The sequence below is a fragment of the Plectropomus leopardus genome, chromosome 4 (genome assembly GCF_026936395.1).
Source record: "Plectropomus leopardus strain MGB_pleo_1.0 chromosome 4, ASM2693639v1, whole genome shotgun sequence".
Lineage (NCBI taxonomy): Eukaryota > Metazoa > Chordata > Actinopteri > Perciformes > Serranidae > Plectropomus > Plectropomus leopardus.
In genome coordinates, this window is record NC_142179.1 from 6396812 (window position 1) to 6413270 (window position 16459).

The 16459-nt window shown below is 39.6% G+C and overlaps 2 protein-coding genes and 1 long non-coding RNA gene across 3 annotated transcripts; 2 read left to right on the forward strand and 1 right to left on the reverse strand.

Annotated features, from left to right (window-relative positions):
* Nucleotides 1-628: 628 nt before the first annotated feature.
* LOC121944778 (transcriptional regulator protein Pur-beta) lies at nucleotides 629-3870 on the reverse strand. The gene has a single exon (XM_042488675.2). The coding sequence runs from the start codon at nucleotides 3820-3822 to the stop codon at nucleotides 2905-2907; it is 918 nt and encodes a 305-aa protein (XP_042344609.1). The 5' UTR covers nucleotides 3823-3870; the 3' UTR covers nucleotides 629-2904.
* A 582-nt stretch (nucleotides 3871-4452) lies between these two features.
* Nucleotides 4453-7794, forward strand: LOC121944323 (histone H2A.V). Its single transcript, XM_088076392.1, is given in 6 exon segments — nucleotides 4453-4578; nucleotides 6605-6682; nucleotides 6869-6993; nucleotides 6995-7063; nucleotides 7065-7231; nucleotides 7402-7794. Coding segments are annotated over 6 exon segments (612 nt in total). The 5' UTR covers nucleotides 4453-4467; the 3' UTR covers nucleotides 7464-7794.
* A 1804-nt stretch (nucleotides 7795-9598) lies between these two features.
* Nucleotides 9599-16186, forward strand: LOC148189686 (uncharacterized). Its single transcript, XR_015776342.1, has 3 exons — nucleotides 9599-9663; nucleotides 10902-11052; nucleotides 16083-16186. It is a non-coding gene; the product is annotated as an uncharacterized LOC148189686 (long non-coding RNA).
* The last annotated feature ends 273 nt before the right edge of the window (nucleotides 16187-16459 follow it).

The window sequence follows — 16459 nt, forward strand, 5'->3', positions numbered from 1 at the left end:
CTTTTACTTTGGATTTTGCATACAGAACTTAAACTATTAATGGAGTATTTTTACATGATTGCACCAGTACTTTTACTTCATCTGCCACTGTTACTTTCAGGGAGTCAAGAGCTGGTACAGAATATAGTTCAAGTCTGCTAGTTACATAAAATAATGGAACTGGAATTATTATGGGAGTTTAACTCTTTGCTTACTGTATGTCAATGATTTGGAGAAACGGGAACACACACCTGACAATAAATGCTCTGTTATCCAAAAAGGCAATTGTTGCAAAATAAAGCTACTAAAACACAACTAATTCACAACACATAGATACTGATCATATAGAGCTGATTAACTTAATAGTCAATCAACAAAATCTGCAAAATCTTACTCTTCTGTGATTGTAAAATAAATATATGTGTTTGGACGGACAAATTGTGCAATTTAAAGACATTTCTTTCACCTTTTTTGATGAGCATTTTTCAGTTTTTTGACATTTTATGGACAAAATTATTTTCAATCAGTGAATGAGATAAATTCTTACCTAAAACATTAACAAGAAAAATTCCTACACTTTTGTTGCACTGATCCCATAGAGACAGCACAACATCCACCTTGAAGAGGGAGGATAAAAAGATCACACCTCTCCTGAGCAAAACCTTTTTTATTTCTCGTTGAAAGTAACTTGGTAGAATATTACAGCAGAACACACATGACTGAAACAGCTGCCATTTCACGTAACACAGTACAGGAAGAAGGATGTAGTTCAATCTCATGTGTAATATTATATATAGTATATTTATATCAATAGAAAAAGAAAAAAACTATTGCTCCCATGTGTTTATTTTTTTCATATGGCATTTCTCTGCTGTGTTGAAGTGGGTAAAGTAAAATTCAACGAGAGGTTTACACACCAAAGGAAGTGGGACAATGAAAGTGACATTCCCCAAAGCACGGGAACTTTGTGGCTTTTTTTTTTTTATTAGGCTAAGAAGTAAACTTTTAACTTTTTTCTCCATTGCAAGAAATAAAACTTGAAACCGCTCTCAAAAAAAAAATGGATAAATACCATCATACAGCAATCAGAGTATGCAAAAGAAAAGAACACAAGGCAGCTCTGCGCAAGAGCACGCATGCAAAAATTATTATATTTTTAAAAGGAGCACTAAAGACAAAATGTCGATGATTGCAGGTGTTTATGTTTGCGTCGTATGGCAACTGATGGAGAGCCAATTTGTGACAAAAAATGGTAAAACGGGTGGACTGAAACGAGGGGACAATTCGATGCTATGTAAAGTGAACTGGAGTGCTGAGTGTTTGCTGACAAACTACTTCAATGAAGTTGTTTCTAGAAATTGCTATAACATACTTTGTTATCATTTTGTTGTACTCTTCTTAATTTCCTCTAAGGAATAAAAGAAATGTTAGGAAAAAAAGCAGGTATGAAATATCACCCTGGACAGTTGCATCCAAGTTTAGTGTTTTAAATAAGCCACTTTAGGCAGCATTATCTAATAAATGTCTCATTATTCTAAGACATATTTCAATATATCTCTTTTGAAAAATAATTCTATCTATAGTTGATCTTTTTAGTAAGTAAATCTCTTCCAGTATATATATTTTTTTATATTTTTTTCTCCTTAAGGTACAGCACCCCACTGTGGGTTTTGTTTTCCAAAAGCACCTAATTTTTCTTACAATCAGACTGAATAATGCTTCAGTCATAAATGGTCTGAGTTCAAGATTAAAGGATCCAAATGGCGCACCCCAAATAAGTCAACAAGGTCGATTCCCTTGCGACCGTAGCTCGAGCCCGGCAATATTAAGCTTTGACTTGAAAAATTGTGACCAGTGCTCGAGGCCTGAGCTCACCGTGTCCCTGTTAACAAAAAGGTCACAGGGGTCAAACATGGGCCTGCATCATATGAGACATCATCAGTTGCCACAGACGTCTCTGCTGCAGCAACTGGCTGACCAGAACTGCACCCAGAACCTCTCTGAGGATGATGCACAGGCACAGGTAGTGCTGATATACCCCAAAATACAGATGGCCCTTGCCTACCCTGAGACAAAACAAGCCACACACGACCACGTTTCAGCTATCAGAGCGGGGAGGGGGGTCAGCACCTGAGTGATGCCCAGGAGGGAGAAGAGACGGGGAGAAATGGGGCGGGGAGGGTCATTTGGACTCATTTGGATCATCCTGGGAATCCAAATGAGTCATGTGCTTGTAACAGATCACCTTATGGGCCCTCACTGGGCTGAGCAGATGTCCTGCGGTGCCAGAGATGCCCCCTATAGCTGAGATCGTGGCTCTGGGTGCTGTGGGTCTGTCCGGGCGAGCTGTTCGATACAGGTCATTTTCGACAAAAACACACACACACAGCCATGGTGAGTAACGCAGGCGCTCTGTCTCACTCCCACTCTGCACCTGCTGGTATGAGTATGTCACACGTTGTACACTTCCTTATTATCATCACACAGACTACAGGTCAGCGCCAGGTGAGCTCTTACCATTGGATATCAAGCAGGAAGTGGTGTATCTTGAGCACTGTCAAACTTAATTTGCTGGGCTACATGTGAGGTTATCAAATAGAAAATCAATATATATTTATATATATAGATGTATATAGATATATATTTCAAAAAATTTTATATCAATGGGGAATCTCATACAGGAGCTGGCTACTGCAGTCCGCACTCATTAAGCTATAACATCCACCTAAACTTTAGGACATGATTCTCTTATATAGACAGTAATTTCTCAGTCAAATATACTTTTTTTTTTAAACTCCGTTGATTTAGCATTTTAAAGTTGGATTCGTCATGCACAGAATAGTCGCTCCTCTCTCTCTCTGTTTATCGCCAGGCTTTTGCATCATGTTGTAGCATTTATCACATGTAACGTTAGCCTCCTCTCCATCAGTCGTCGTCCACGTCGTCGCCCTCTGACTCCTCTCCGGCTCTCCTCTCGTACATCTTATCCCGGTGCCGCTCCTGGATCTCTTTCATTTCCTCGGCGTAGCGGCTGAACGCTCCCCCGAACTTGCTCCACGCCTTGAAGGGGATTGTTATAGAGTTTCTGTAACTGGGCTTCACTTCACTCACCCGCAAGAAAACTCCGTACTTGTTGGACCCCACGTCAAAGAAGAACCGCTTGGAGTCCACCATGATCGAGGTGCCCTCCGGAAGCTCGCTGTAGCCCCCGGCCCCTCCGCCGCCGGCCAGCTCCTCCTCGTCTCCCCCGTAGTCGTCTATCAACTTGGCCAAGGCGTCGCGGAACTCTATCAACCCCTGGGCCGGGAGTGCGATGGTTTGTCCGGCCTGTAGGCCAGCCCCGGGGATGCCACCCACCCCAGCTCCGAAACCGGGGCCTCGGTTGACGGTCTGCCGGATCCGGAGAAACCGACCCCGCTGGTTCTCCTTCAAGTCGAGGTAGTATTTTCGGTTCTCACGCACCAGGAACTCGCTCTTCAAGGCCCGTCTAGGCCCGGTGTCATCCCCACCGGATGATTGAGCGATCTGCTCCGGGGTGCTAGGCCCGAGCTGGGCGTAGTGCTCTATGAAATCCCCCAGGTAGTCGCGGAACTCTGCCGCAACTGACATCGAGAGGGTCAGCCGACTTTTCGAGCCCCCGGCGCCGACCTCAGCGATTTTGATGAACCGGCCTTTGGCGTTCTGCTTTACATCCAGGTAGAAGCGTTTGTTCTGAATGTCCAGCCGCTTCGAGGCCAGTTCCTGGGTCTCCGGTTCCCGCTGGTAATGCTGAAATCCGCCACCTCCTCCCCCTCCGCCGCCGCTGCTGCCACCGCGCTCACTGCCACTGTCCCCATCCGCCATCTTCACCACCAGCAGCCCGTTTCTCTGCGTATCTTTGACCCCCACACACCCCCCTCCCCCTCCCCGTACTCGCCGAGCTCGCGGAGGAAACCGGACGCTGGTTGCTGGGCTCTGATTGGCTGCTGCCGCCGCCAATCACAACAGCAGATAGAATGCTTGCGTTTCTATTCGCTAATCATTCTGTCCGTCATTTCAAAGGTAACCGCCCAGTAGATGACATTCAAGTATATATATTACAGCTCATAGCTGCTCTCCTGTTAGTATTAAACTGAAGTGTAACGTTAATGTGAAACCGAGAATTTGTCCGTTGGTGAATTTACCTTCGGCTAAAACAGTTTTGTAACGCCAGCTGTTGTTTTTTGAAAAAGTCATGAGTGCCCTTGTGCTGAAAATCAATAGTTTATTCCAACTACGGCCACCTAATAATGTATTTTGTACATTTTTGGGATGGATGCCCCTGGAAGGACACTCACACACACACACCGTCCCGCCTACTTGTTGGTTCCGTGCGCAAAGGCAGGCAAGATGATCTTAGGGTGGGGGATGGGTGAGTGCTCTGCAAGCCGCCCGCGGATTGGTCGAAACGGAGATTCGAAGTAACAAAACACACCCTGATTGGCTGTCCACTCTCCCACGAGGGGTCGCATGCAAAAGATTTACGAAAGGGTTTATTGTTTCTTTGCTTTCGGGAGCCGAAATTGTTTGCTATCTGCTCAGTTCTACAATCAAATAACGAGACGGAAAAATGGTATGTGCGCTTCGGCTGGTGCTTAGCGGCTAAACAGGGGCGTGGGTACATTTGTGTTGTAATTAATGGACAACTGAAGAAGGCGCAGTATTGAATTTAAAGTGAGGAAATTCGAGCAGAAGGTGTGTGGTTAAAAAGCTTGATAAAGAGCTAACTGACAGCTAACGCGTTAGCATCAACGTTAGCTTCAGAAGTCCGAGTTTTTTTTTGCTTTTTCTTTAATTGTGACAATACATACACCGTGTGTCGGATGATTCCTCTGTTGCTGAAGTGAAGTGGTTCATATAAAGTATAAACTTACACTGATTGTAGTGTTTCTTGTACTCGGTGTAACGGTGGATTAGCAACCATTAGCACGTCAAGTTTAGCTATTTCATTAGCCCAACGGTTGCTTAGCTATTAGTAGTTGACTACAAGGATTTCAAAATAAATCTTTAATTAAACAAATAGATAAAAACAACAAATGTGATATTTGTGCTCATGGGTGACTTCTTGATCCAAACTTTTTTCCCTGTTGATTTTCGTGAATGAAAACTTGATGGTCTTAAAGCGGCGCGTCTGTTTTGTGTTTGTCGCGGGTTCACTGGCAGCACCCCGCCGAGAGCTTCTGCTGTTTTTGTCAGAATGGCTCTGTGTTAGTTTTCTCACAGAAATCGTCTATTTTCCATCTATTTTATGCATGGTGCATCTGGTAAACGCCACCATTATCGCCTTAGAGTTTTTTTTCTAACATTATGTGTTATTTGTGATTGGCGGGAAAACAATAACAGTCAAACCGGGCATCTGTTTAAGTATTGACTCGGTCAGTAGTTGAATTTTCTATTTGTCGTTTAACCACTTAGCGTACTTATATTTGGTTTTTACAGGGTTCCCCCGGATCATTAAAAAGTGTTAAAAGGCACTGAATTCAGACATCTAAAATTAAGGCCTGAATTGGTAAAAATAAGATATATATATACAAATTTATATTTCTATAGTCTCGTACTGCTCAGAATTGGGAGGTGTGATTTAAGAGTCGTTTTACACTGCGTTGTAAAATTTTTAAAATAAAAAGAAAAGGTAACATTTATAGCAAGTGAAATAATTTAAAACATTATTCTTCCTAAACTGGACATCATGGGAATCCAAACTGTTAAATTTCATGTGCAGAGCGAAATGGCCAAGAAAACTGCAAAAATGCCAGATGTATCCCTCTTTTGTTGGTAAACCTAACAGATATATTTATTATTGATAACTTAATGTGTTCATTGTCTTCCGTGTGTTCCAGTCTGAAAGAGATTGTTGTCTTTTCCCACCAATAACATAGGTAATCAATTTTTTCTCACTGGACAAAAAAACGTATCATTTTGTATGTGTCAATAAACAGGGCAAATTAAACATGTCCTTAATTTTTGTTTTTAAAAAAAATGGCCTAAAACTTAATTCCGAGTGGCATCAAAAATGTCTTAAAGTCTTAAGCTGCAGGAATCCTACTTTAACCCTTTGAAACTTGAGCAAATTGGAATGATTTCCTTTAAAAAAAATGGGAAGAGGGTGCTAAGCAACTTGACAAAAATAGTCAAAAAAATAAACAAGAAATTGCAAGAAAAAGAAGGAAAAAAAACAAGAAAATTACCTGAAATTGACCTTAAGAAAGCGCTATTATCCCTCTTTGCTAATTTTCAGACAATTTCCTTGTCACCTTTTAATTATTTATTCATATTTGCAGAGTGCAGGACATTTCTTTTACCAGTTTTCTCTGGTAAGAGGTTTAAATGCTGCTGAAAGGCGTCAGAATACATCACAAGAAAACAGCAAAAGTTGATCCATCCCTTATTTATTATTATTTCACATTATTTAACCAGGTCAGTCCCATTAAGATTAGCAATCGCTTTTTCAGTGGATTAAACTCCCTTGCCTGCAATTTTGAAAATATGGTGTGCTGTTTGACTTATTGCACGAAACACTTTACGTTCACACGTTTCCTTTCTCAGCTTTGTCTCTCTTGTCTGATTTTTATTTCCGGTTGAAAATTTCCTGAAATCACACCTGCAGGCTGGTGGCAAGGCAGGAAAAGACAGTGGCAAAGCCAAGGCGAAAGCAGTGTCTCGCTCCCAGAGGGCTGGGCTGCAGGTAAATGTCTTTCAGTGTTTGTCAAGTCACTTTTATGTTTAAAGTCCAGTATTACAATTTAGAAATTTGCCTTAAGGGACATTTTGTGGCCTTTTTTTTTGGCATGCATTGTGTACCACCCAGTTTGTTTTTTAATTAATATTTTTTTATTACTAAAACCTCTTTTTTGCGTCTGTTTCCTGTCAGTTCCCAGTGGGTCGTATCCACAGGCACTTGAAGACTCGCACAACCAGCCACGGCCGCGTAGGTGCCACAGCAGCTGTGTACAGTGCAGCTATCCTCGAGTACCTCACCGCTGAAGTAAGTCTTCCCCATGTGGTGCCTGTTTGTGATTAACTGTGGCCCGGGATGTAATGTCATGCTGTGTTTCTGTGTGATATGGTACTGTCGTATTAATGGCTGTTTATGGTGATTCTCAGGTACTAGAGTTGGCGGGCAATGCCTCCAAAGACTTGAAGGTGAAGCGTATCACTCCCCGTCACTTGCAGCTGGCCATCCGTGGTGACGAGGAGTTGGACTCCCTTATCAAGGCAACAATTGCTGGAGGAGGTGAGCTGACCGCTTTGCAAAGACATAAACTGTTCATTTTGGTCCACATTTTGTCAAGTTTTTGTGTCTTTGGGTGCTCTGCAAATTCTGTAATACTCATTCTGTAGAGATATTCACGTCTATATGAATCATTTAATCTCACCGTTTTGTTTGTTTGTTTGTTTTTCCAGGTGTCATTCCCCACATCCACAAATCCCTCATTGGGAAGAAGGGCCAGCAGAAGACTGCATAGATGCCATGTTGACCAGAAATTTCGGGGCTTGGGCTTTGATCGGACCAGGAGTTCACATTTGTTCTTTTTTATTATTAATATTATAGCAAAACGAAGAGTGATTGTTAGGATTTGTGTTGTAATATTTTCCCATAACTAGAAAAAAAGTTCAGAAAACCCCCTAACGACAAAAAAAAACTAAAAAAAATCTTTGTATGTCATTGTAGAACGTTTGACTGGGGAGTTCATTATTCTTTCAAATGGTGACAGTGGATTTGTTTGATTGGCCTGGGACTCTGTAATGTTTTATACTGAAAGAAATTGTTAAAAAACATTTTTTATATAAAAGAAACTTGTTTTGTGGTTATTTTCTTGTTACGCTGTTTACTATAATACAAGTTTTTAAGGAGATGTTTCTTTTTGGACAGCAAATTAGGTAACTACAGCTACATGTGAGATGGTGCTTTTTTTGACTTACTGTAATATTTTGAACTGCACATGGATAGTGATGTATTAAAAGTTGAATTTTTTACATCAAAATGAAAAAAAATTGCAAGCAAGTTATTGCAGTCTTCTGCTACAGTGTTTTTGTTTATAGCGCGTCAACAAATGTGTCAAACTTAAAGTGTGATCCTCAGCTGCTGTGATCAGGTGACGCTGGTCCTGCAGTTTCTGCCTCACTGTGGAGCCTTTTGTCAGGCACATATTACTACTATACACTTGATTACTTGATATGTGGAGAAGATGGTTTGAAGATTTGATCATCTTTAAAAATGTACCTACAGAACCTAAATGCATGCACAAACTGAAATGACCTGAACTTGAGTACTTTACATTTTTCAATATAAAAAAAAGTTTTTTTAAAAAATGTGTGTTCAGAGAAATGACATATTTTATCTTTAAATAAATACCCGTTGCATGTTTGGCTTTGAAACAACTACTTGAAATTATTTTTGCAGCTATGAGTATGATAAGTCTTGATATTTAAACTGTCCAAAGTACATGAACAAAACTCCAATATGGATTTATGGGTTTTTTTTATGTGTTTTTTTTTTTTTTAGAAATATTTACATATTGGATACTTGCATAGATTATTCACTTAGCACTATAGCACTATTGAGAAGTGAATTTGTAACTTCAGATGTATTTCGTTTAGATTTAGATTAAGTGTACACTATACATAATACTACATCATAATTTACATGTCTGTCTACCATCCAAATAAATTCATAATTTCCAATGGTCTCACTGCAGGATTTGTCATGCAGGTTTACATCCTGCCAGCAGGGGGAGCCACTGGCATTCAGAATCAAGGAATGACTTAATGTTATTGTGCAAAATAATTAACATAAAGGAAGAATAAAAATATTGAATTTAAATAGTACAAGACGTAAGATAAAGATATAGCAGCAATTTAAAACTATAAATGAAAAAATAGAATATAAAGAACACAAAATATATGTTCAAAAGGTGCAATGAAGGGCTTGTGCAGTTGTGCAGATGTTGGAGTTACAGTGTAAATATCTTAAGTCTAAATAAATAAATTAACCTGCAGTGTGAAGAAATCCAGTCCAGTGTGTTAATGTAACACATAAAATATGATTTAGCCCAACATTAATATGATGTCATAATAACAACTGTCTTTTCCTGAACCGTAGATCAAACTTTTATAAATATAGAAAGAGTATATAATATTCTTATTTCAGCCAACCAGATGCACGTTTTAATGCATCACATTACAAACACGGCATGAACAGATTTTTGCAAAAACACTGAGGGAACAGGAGGTTTAAAAAAGTGTAATCATTCAAAACCACAACAAAGTGAAAACCCCAAAACCTATGAAAGGATGTATGAAGTATTAAAGCCGATATTACCAGTTCTAACGAGTATAATTATGTCAGTTTTGTAAAACACCCCAGTGAACATGTTTGAACTACCCATGGCCTTATTTATTTAACCCTTTAGCTGCCTTAACTGTTTGATAGAGCACATTTTGAGTCACTATATCTTGATTAAAAATGTGTTGAATTAAACTCAACCAGATTGAGCCATCTCTACCATTGAGTTGAGGTATGTCATGCTGAAAAGAGTCCACTAGATGTCGCTGTGTTTTTAAACTCTGTCTTTTAAGTTCACCAGGAAGTTATAAGTTACAGGAAGTCAGGAGCAACAACAATCACACCGGACATGAGGCCTCTGTGTGGCGGGAATTTCAAAGGTAGGCATATTTATTCAACACATAGTTCCAGATTAATGAACAGATTTCTGCAATTTAATACAAAACATTAAACATCTTATAATGGTCAAAGATCTTTTTAAAGAAAACATGCTTTAAAAAACAGCTGATTTGGCCCTCCATGGTAAAGGTAGTGAAACTCAGCTAATGAAACTAGAATTGACAATTGGCTAAGATATAAATACACTTCTAATCATTTTTGTTTGTTAAATTATATATTTCATGTTGTCCATTATATATACGGTGAAAAAAATCGTATGTTTTTTTTTTTACTGTATAAAACCATGCTGAGTTGGCCTTATATGGTAAAAGTGGTGATGCTGAGACAACAAAAATTACTTCTTTTAATGATATAAAAAAGGATGAATATTCACTGTTGTTAATTCTATATCTTTCATGTTGGTCCATTAAATATTTGGTGAAAAAAATTATATCAGTATGATTTTTTCACCATTTCTGAGATGTTTTCAAAGTCCTGTAATTGTAAAAATGTGTGGAAATAGTACAAGTGCTGGTAATACTACCAATTCCATGGTGGTAAATTGATATATGTTGGTATACTAACATATTTCAAGCATTATAACAGTAAATGATTTGTAATTGTGATTGTTTTTTTCTTTGTTTTACCATTACCATGAATGGACATCTCAACCGTTTGGTAGAGGCCTGTTTTTTAAACACACAATTTCTCACAAAAAAGGCATTAAAAAAAACAAAAAAAATCTGCCAATGCATAATTTAAAAACTTCAAGGAAAAGTGTATGCAGTAAAGGAGCTGTGCAAGATTTAGGGGGATTTATTGGTATTTAGGGGCGAGAATTGTAGTTTGCAAACAGCTGAAACTTCTCCTGGTTACAATTCCTTCAGTGTTCATCATTTTTACCAGGAGCTGAATTATCCACAGAGGTGTCCACCTCTGAAAAACACAGGCCAGGTGATTAAAACAGGTAAAAGAGAAGGCTGAAAAGGCAGATTTATGTCACAAATCAGCGTTTGCCCGACACTTGCAAGTCAGATGGGCTGCTGGTCCGGCACCTGATCACATTTATCTCTGATAACTTAAGATCCAGACGTTCAGGGGGAGTTTATCCTGAGTTTAATTATCTGCAAAGGTCTCACCCTTTTAAATCAAACTGACCCAATGATTTAAACTGGAAAAACACAAAAAAAGAAGTTTCACATTTACAAATGTCACTCTTTTTCTGATGCTTTTGTTGCAGAGACTTCTACCTGACGTGAAAACACAAATGTCCCTGTCTAGAGCCGGTGTTTGGTTTGTCTGTTCTGGGCTTCTGTAGAAACATGGTGGAGCAACATGGCAGACTCCAGAGACAAGGACCCGCTTTGCGGATGTAAACAGCTCACTCTAAGGTAATGAAAAACACACGTTTGTATTTTCTGGTGGTTACACGCTAAAGAAAACATATTTACTGCATTATATTCAATTTCAGCCAACAAATCCCCCTAAATCCCACACACTGGAGCTTTAAAATGATATCCTGCAGGTCTGACCCTTGCTTATGTTTGCGAAAATTATAAAATTAACATATAAATAAAATAAAAAGTAAATAATTCAAATTATATGTAAACAACAGAGCTCATTGAAAACTGTATTTAGTGTTTCTTCAGAGGTTGGTAACCAGTGCAAAAGCAGAATCCCTGACAATCATCTTTCACTGAAAATGTATGTCACTATAATAATTTCTCATTAGTTAAGCCACTTAAAATTCATTACTTCATCTGAGTTCCTCACACTCACTAATAGACTGTGATTATCTGAATTGGACGCAGGCTGTGACAAACTGTGGAGACTCTGAGTGGTTGCTGCAGCTGTTAATGTTGAAGTGCACAAAGCGTCTTGTTTCTCCCTCCAAAGGATGATAAGAAGTGTTTACATGAAGTGATCTATAGCTCAGCTTTGACACTAAACTGTACAGAAAAGGCCTTTCACATAACATTGATTGCAGGCATCTGAACAATCTCCTACAGCAGTTTTACCAACATGACCAAGGACGGTTCAGCTGCTTATCGTGAGAATCATGTTATGCACTTCACATATATATTCCCCATGTCTGCTGTTCAAGGCTGTAACATGTCAGCTGTGTTGTTGCTGTTTGCTTTTCATTATCCCCTTTTGCTGCATTTGCGTTGCTAGCAGTGATTTTCCTAAAGAGTGCTGCTGATAATGTTTGTAGAAAACTGAGCTTCAACCTTGAAATACTCAGCTTAACAAAAAGGACAACATTCAAACAATGTAACAGACAGTATTTGTGGAGGCAGACGTGGTTGAGGGAGAACTGAAATCCTTTGCAATTGAAAATAACTTCTTTATAAGCACTGTGATAACTGCAGAGAGTGTAATTAAAAGTTTGGCAGAATAAAAACATACTAAAGTATTGACAGTATTATTGTGACATGAGGAAAACCAGGGTTGTTACTTTTTTAGTTTCTGAAAAGTTGACAAGCTGCTTAGTGGGACCGACACATTTAATTAAGGAATTGCTCAACATTTTTTTGGAAAACATTTGTGTTCACTTTTTTTAATGAGAGTTAGATGCAGCTACTATGACAACTTGCTCCTGAGGTCAGCCCCAAGTGGCCATTAGAGGAACTGCAGTTTTGGCACTTTATGTTGTCTTCTTTTCAGAGTTTGCTGCTTGGTCTCAACCTGCCTTCAGCTTGGTTTAGGTCAGGCATCATCAACTGGTGGACCGCGGTCTGGATGCGGACCAAATCTCTGTCCTATCTGGACCCATGGACAAGTTGTAATAAAAATGAAAGAATGAGAACAATATTTTTTAAGATGTACTGCTGGGCAATTAATCAAAAAATAATCGATAGTGACATTCAGAACCTCTAACTGACATAATCTTGCCCATGTTGGGTATTTCGGTTATTTAAAAATTCTGTTAACCCTTTCCCCACCGGGGCTGCCAATTCCCACGCATCTGCTGTGCGTTTCCTATTTTGGGCTCTGTCTCACGCCCTCATGTCACCGAGGAAAATCTCACGCCAAAACACAGTGTTGAACAATCATGTAAAAAAGTGAACGACTTTGACTGTAGAGTGTTTGACAGCCACAGCATTTCATCATCACGGATCAAACAGCTGATGGTCCGACAGCAGCGCAGTGAGACAGACAAACAGAGCGCAACTTCTCAAAGCACCAAAGTGTCTGAAACAGACACATTTGCAGAGGTCAAAAGTGACTTCTTCAGACTTCTACAGACTACTTTTTGTTAATTTCAGCTTTAATCAGACTTTGGATGAATTATTTAGCAACAGCAGGACGTATCGTTCCATGTCTCACCCAGCCGCTTGTGCTGAGCTCTCAGGGGCAGATGTAATGTTTTGGGGGCCAAGGGCCACTATTTTCACCCTTTCTCTAACTGGGAATGTTGGCAGGCAGTTATAGGAGAAGTAGGCCTACTCAAAAGTTGTTGTTTTTTCCTGAGTAAAATGATTAATAACACAGAAGTTTCACAGAAGTTGAAATCAGAGTCCTGCAGTCAGGAGAGGTTGGCCTATTATCAGCACAATGTGCTTAAATTTACCTAAAGTTTGTTTAAAATCGAACTTTTTTTAATATAATGCTGAAAAGTTTAATAAATAATAACGAATCATATGCTTATTACACTCCAACACACCATGGTCACATGAAACTGTGTCAGTGAACTATGAGGGCAAAAAACAAACCACAAAAAAAGCAAAAACAAAATAATTGGTTTATTAACTATAATCAAGGTAAAAATGTTCAATTAATCCCGGTTCTGATTTTATGCATGAGGTTCGGACCTTTGCTGGGAGGAAATTTTAGCAACTGGACCCCTTTGAATTTTAGTTAATTACCCCTGGTTTAGCTGGTCTTGACTACGACACTGATGAGCAAGAACGCAGACAAGCCTTTTACAAAATGTCAGACTACTGCTTAAAAGCTAAATCATTAGCAAGCAAGTATTCCTTTTAAAATATCTTTAACAAGCTCATACTAAGTTCTTTATTTTTACAACCATTCCTCAAAAGCCTGATTAACTCTTGCTCCCTGACATAAACTTAAAAAAGCCTAATTATGGCTTTCTCCTTTGTATCCCAACAACACCTCAGTGTCATGCTTATCTCATTATTTCCTTTGCAGTTCCACTTCCACATGGCTGAAGTGTCAGAAAAACTCTTTATTGTATGAGCTACAAATGATGTGAGATGAGTGATGAGACTGCAGAGGAACAAGCCGCTCCGACAGCAGCAGGAACAGAAAACTGTGTTGTTTTTTTAAAAATAATCACCACCACCTCTGAAGTTTTGTTTACTCGTGTCTGACTCAGAGATGATTCTGAAATGATGAAACATAGGCCACACAGTGCGGCGCTGACAGCGAGAATCTTATTACGACAATAACTGGACTGACCTTTGCAAGAGCAGCAATAACTCCACTGTTGTCCGGACACTCACAGTCTGACTTTTCTTTACATGAGAAAACATCAGATGTGAGTCACTGATTTAATATTAACATATTCTTTCACATTATACTTGCATGTTTTGTCCACATTTCTTAAGTGACATCATGTATGAGCTGGTTTTCAGGAGGCGGAGGGGACGGTGGATATTGTGTCACCTCAGCAAGATGCTGACCGAGCTGCATACCACTGCATTAAAACAAAAAACAACCAAACTGGATGTTTTTAAGCAACCAGTTTTACAAGCAGCTTATAATGCACCAAACAAGGATGTTTCTTAGCGACTCCTCGCTGTTTTTCCACCATCGACAAAAAGCAGCTGCTTTACCTACTTGTGACCCAGGAGCTAGTTTTTTAAGCTAAAACCGATGTCGAGACACTTTTTAACATCTGCCAGACACCTGATAAGCTGCAGACAACTGTTTGACACCACAGACTGTTTATAAAGATGAACAACATGACAGTTCCCCTAAAGAGAAGCTTTTTAATCTCCATCGCCCCCTGGTGTCTGTCTGCAGTATAGGTCATAAAGCCCGCTCCTTCATGTTAGTGAATGTAACATAGGCCAAACTGAAAAACTCAAAGTACACGCCAAATAAATGCTTCTGTCTGCAGCATTTCTGCCACTGAAGGTAGTTCTCATGACCCTTATGTTTGTTCATGTGTTTGTTTTCATGATAAGTTTGGTTTTCATTAGTTATTTGAATCTACAAAGACTGCTGTGTGGAGCTGCTTGTGATTGGTTGAACATCTGTTTTGGCGGGAACTCCCGTGGATATTGTTACAGCAGAATCCAGCTCTGAATGACGTCACCAGCACAATATGGCAGCAGCTGTATGCAGGACATTTTAGCCTCACTTAGGCATAGCTGGGTTATGTGGGGACGCGTCCTTTATCTTTATACACAGTCTGTATTTGAGACCAACAGACAAAAAAAATCGGTTGTCTTATAGCAACCCGTCGCTGTTTTACAAGTGACTTTATGTGCACCAAACTTAGTTGTTTCTTTTGGTTTTCAGTTACCATTTTTTCAGTGCAGAAAGTGCAGGAAAAAGCTTTTTTGTGCTAGATGAAAAGTCAGGGGATCAACAAAGTTATTGAGATAATGAATAAAACTCCCCGTGCACAGCCAGTGTCATCGTCAGGTGCTGGTTGGTAGCAGGAACATTTAAAGTGAAAAACAAAGTCGACCAAGAGAAAGTGAAGAACTTTACTGTGACTCAATAAAGAGTGAGCAACACATTGTCAGCTGTAGCTTCCTCAGGTTTGCTCAGTGAAATTACACGAGTATAAATACACGAGGGTCATGTGACTCGTGTATTTACCCACAGGTGAAACGCGTTGCTCGCAGTAAAGTTCTTCAGCGTGTGGTGGTCGACTCTGTTTCTCAGTGTCATTAAGATATTTAGGCTTCTGTACCAAAAATACTGGCAGTTTATCCAGTAGTTGTTGTTACATTTCACTCAAGGAATCAGGGAATACTCGCACAAAAATTTCTGATCTATCCAAAAGTTGTTGGCAGAAAGCAGAAAAAAGTGACCAATGCTGCCATCATTAGAGCCGCTCATGTGGCTAAAAACACGTGATAGTAGCACTGGCTGATCAGAGAAAGAAAACAACACGGAAAACTCTGTTTGACTGACAGGTGATCTCAGTGCTGCAGGAACACCAGGATGCATAAAATATGACTCCAAAATAGCACATCTAATCCTGCAGACGAGGCTGTGAATCACTCTGGGACAAAGTTGGTTATGAAACTGGTGCAAACCCGGGAACACCAACACACAAAGTAAAGGTTTCTCTGATGAAATGTGACACGAGATGTATTGTCCACATGAGCGCGAGCCTCTGCAGGGAGCACATGAAAGACGCCGCTGCCTCATATCTTCAAAGAGCGAGAATCATTTGTTTATCCTTACATCTCTCTCTCCTCTTCTGTCTTTGCAGGTTTCTCTGGAGGCCGGTGGGAGGGTGACAGCCAGAGGTCAGCCTTCAGCTCCCATTCTCCTCTGCAGCGAGCAGGAGACGCCGGAGATGCTCAACACAAAACAATGACACCATTTAAGGTAATGGAAATATTTGTTAACCACTTTTTATCGCTGTGTGCTTTAACAAGAGTATCAAACCAGCCTGTGAGTATTTCTGAAATATGCTCTGTTTTAAACGTTTTGTGTTTTCTACTGTCACTCTTTTTTTTCCTGTGAAAAAAAAAGCTTTTGTTGCACAGACAATCATGCATTTTTGCGTTACTGATTTTCTTGAAACAAAAATAGAAAATGACTCAGGGAATTAGCATCAGCAGCTATAATCTTTTGGATGAAAAC

Bases quoted from the DNA above. Each gene is read 5' to 3' on its own strand.
- LOC121944778 (XM_042488675.2), bottom strand. From the start codon at position 3,822: ATGGCGGATGGGGACAGTGGCAGTGAGCGCGGTGGCAGCAGCGGCGGC.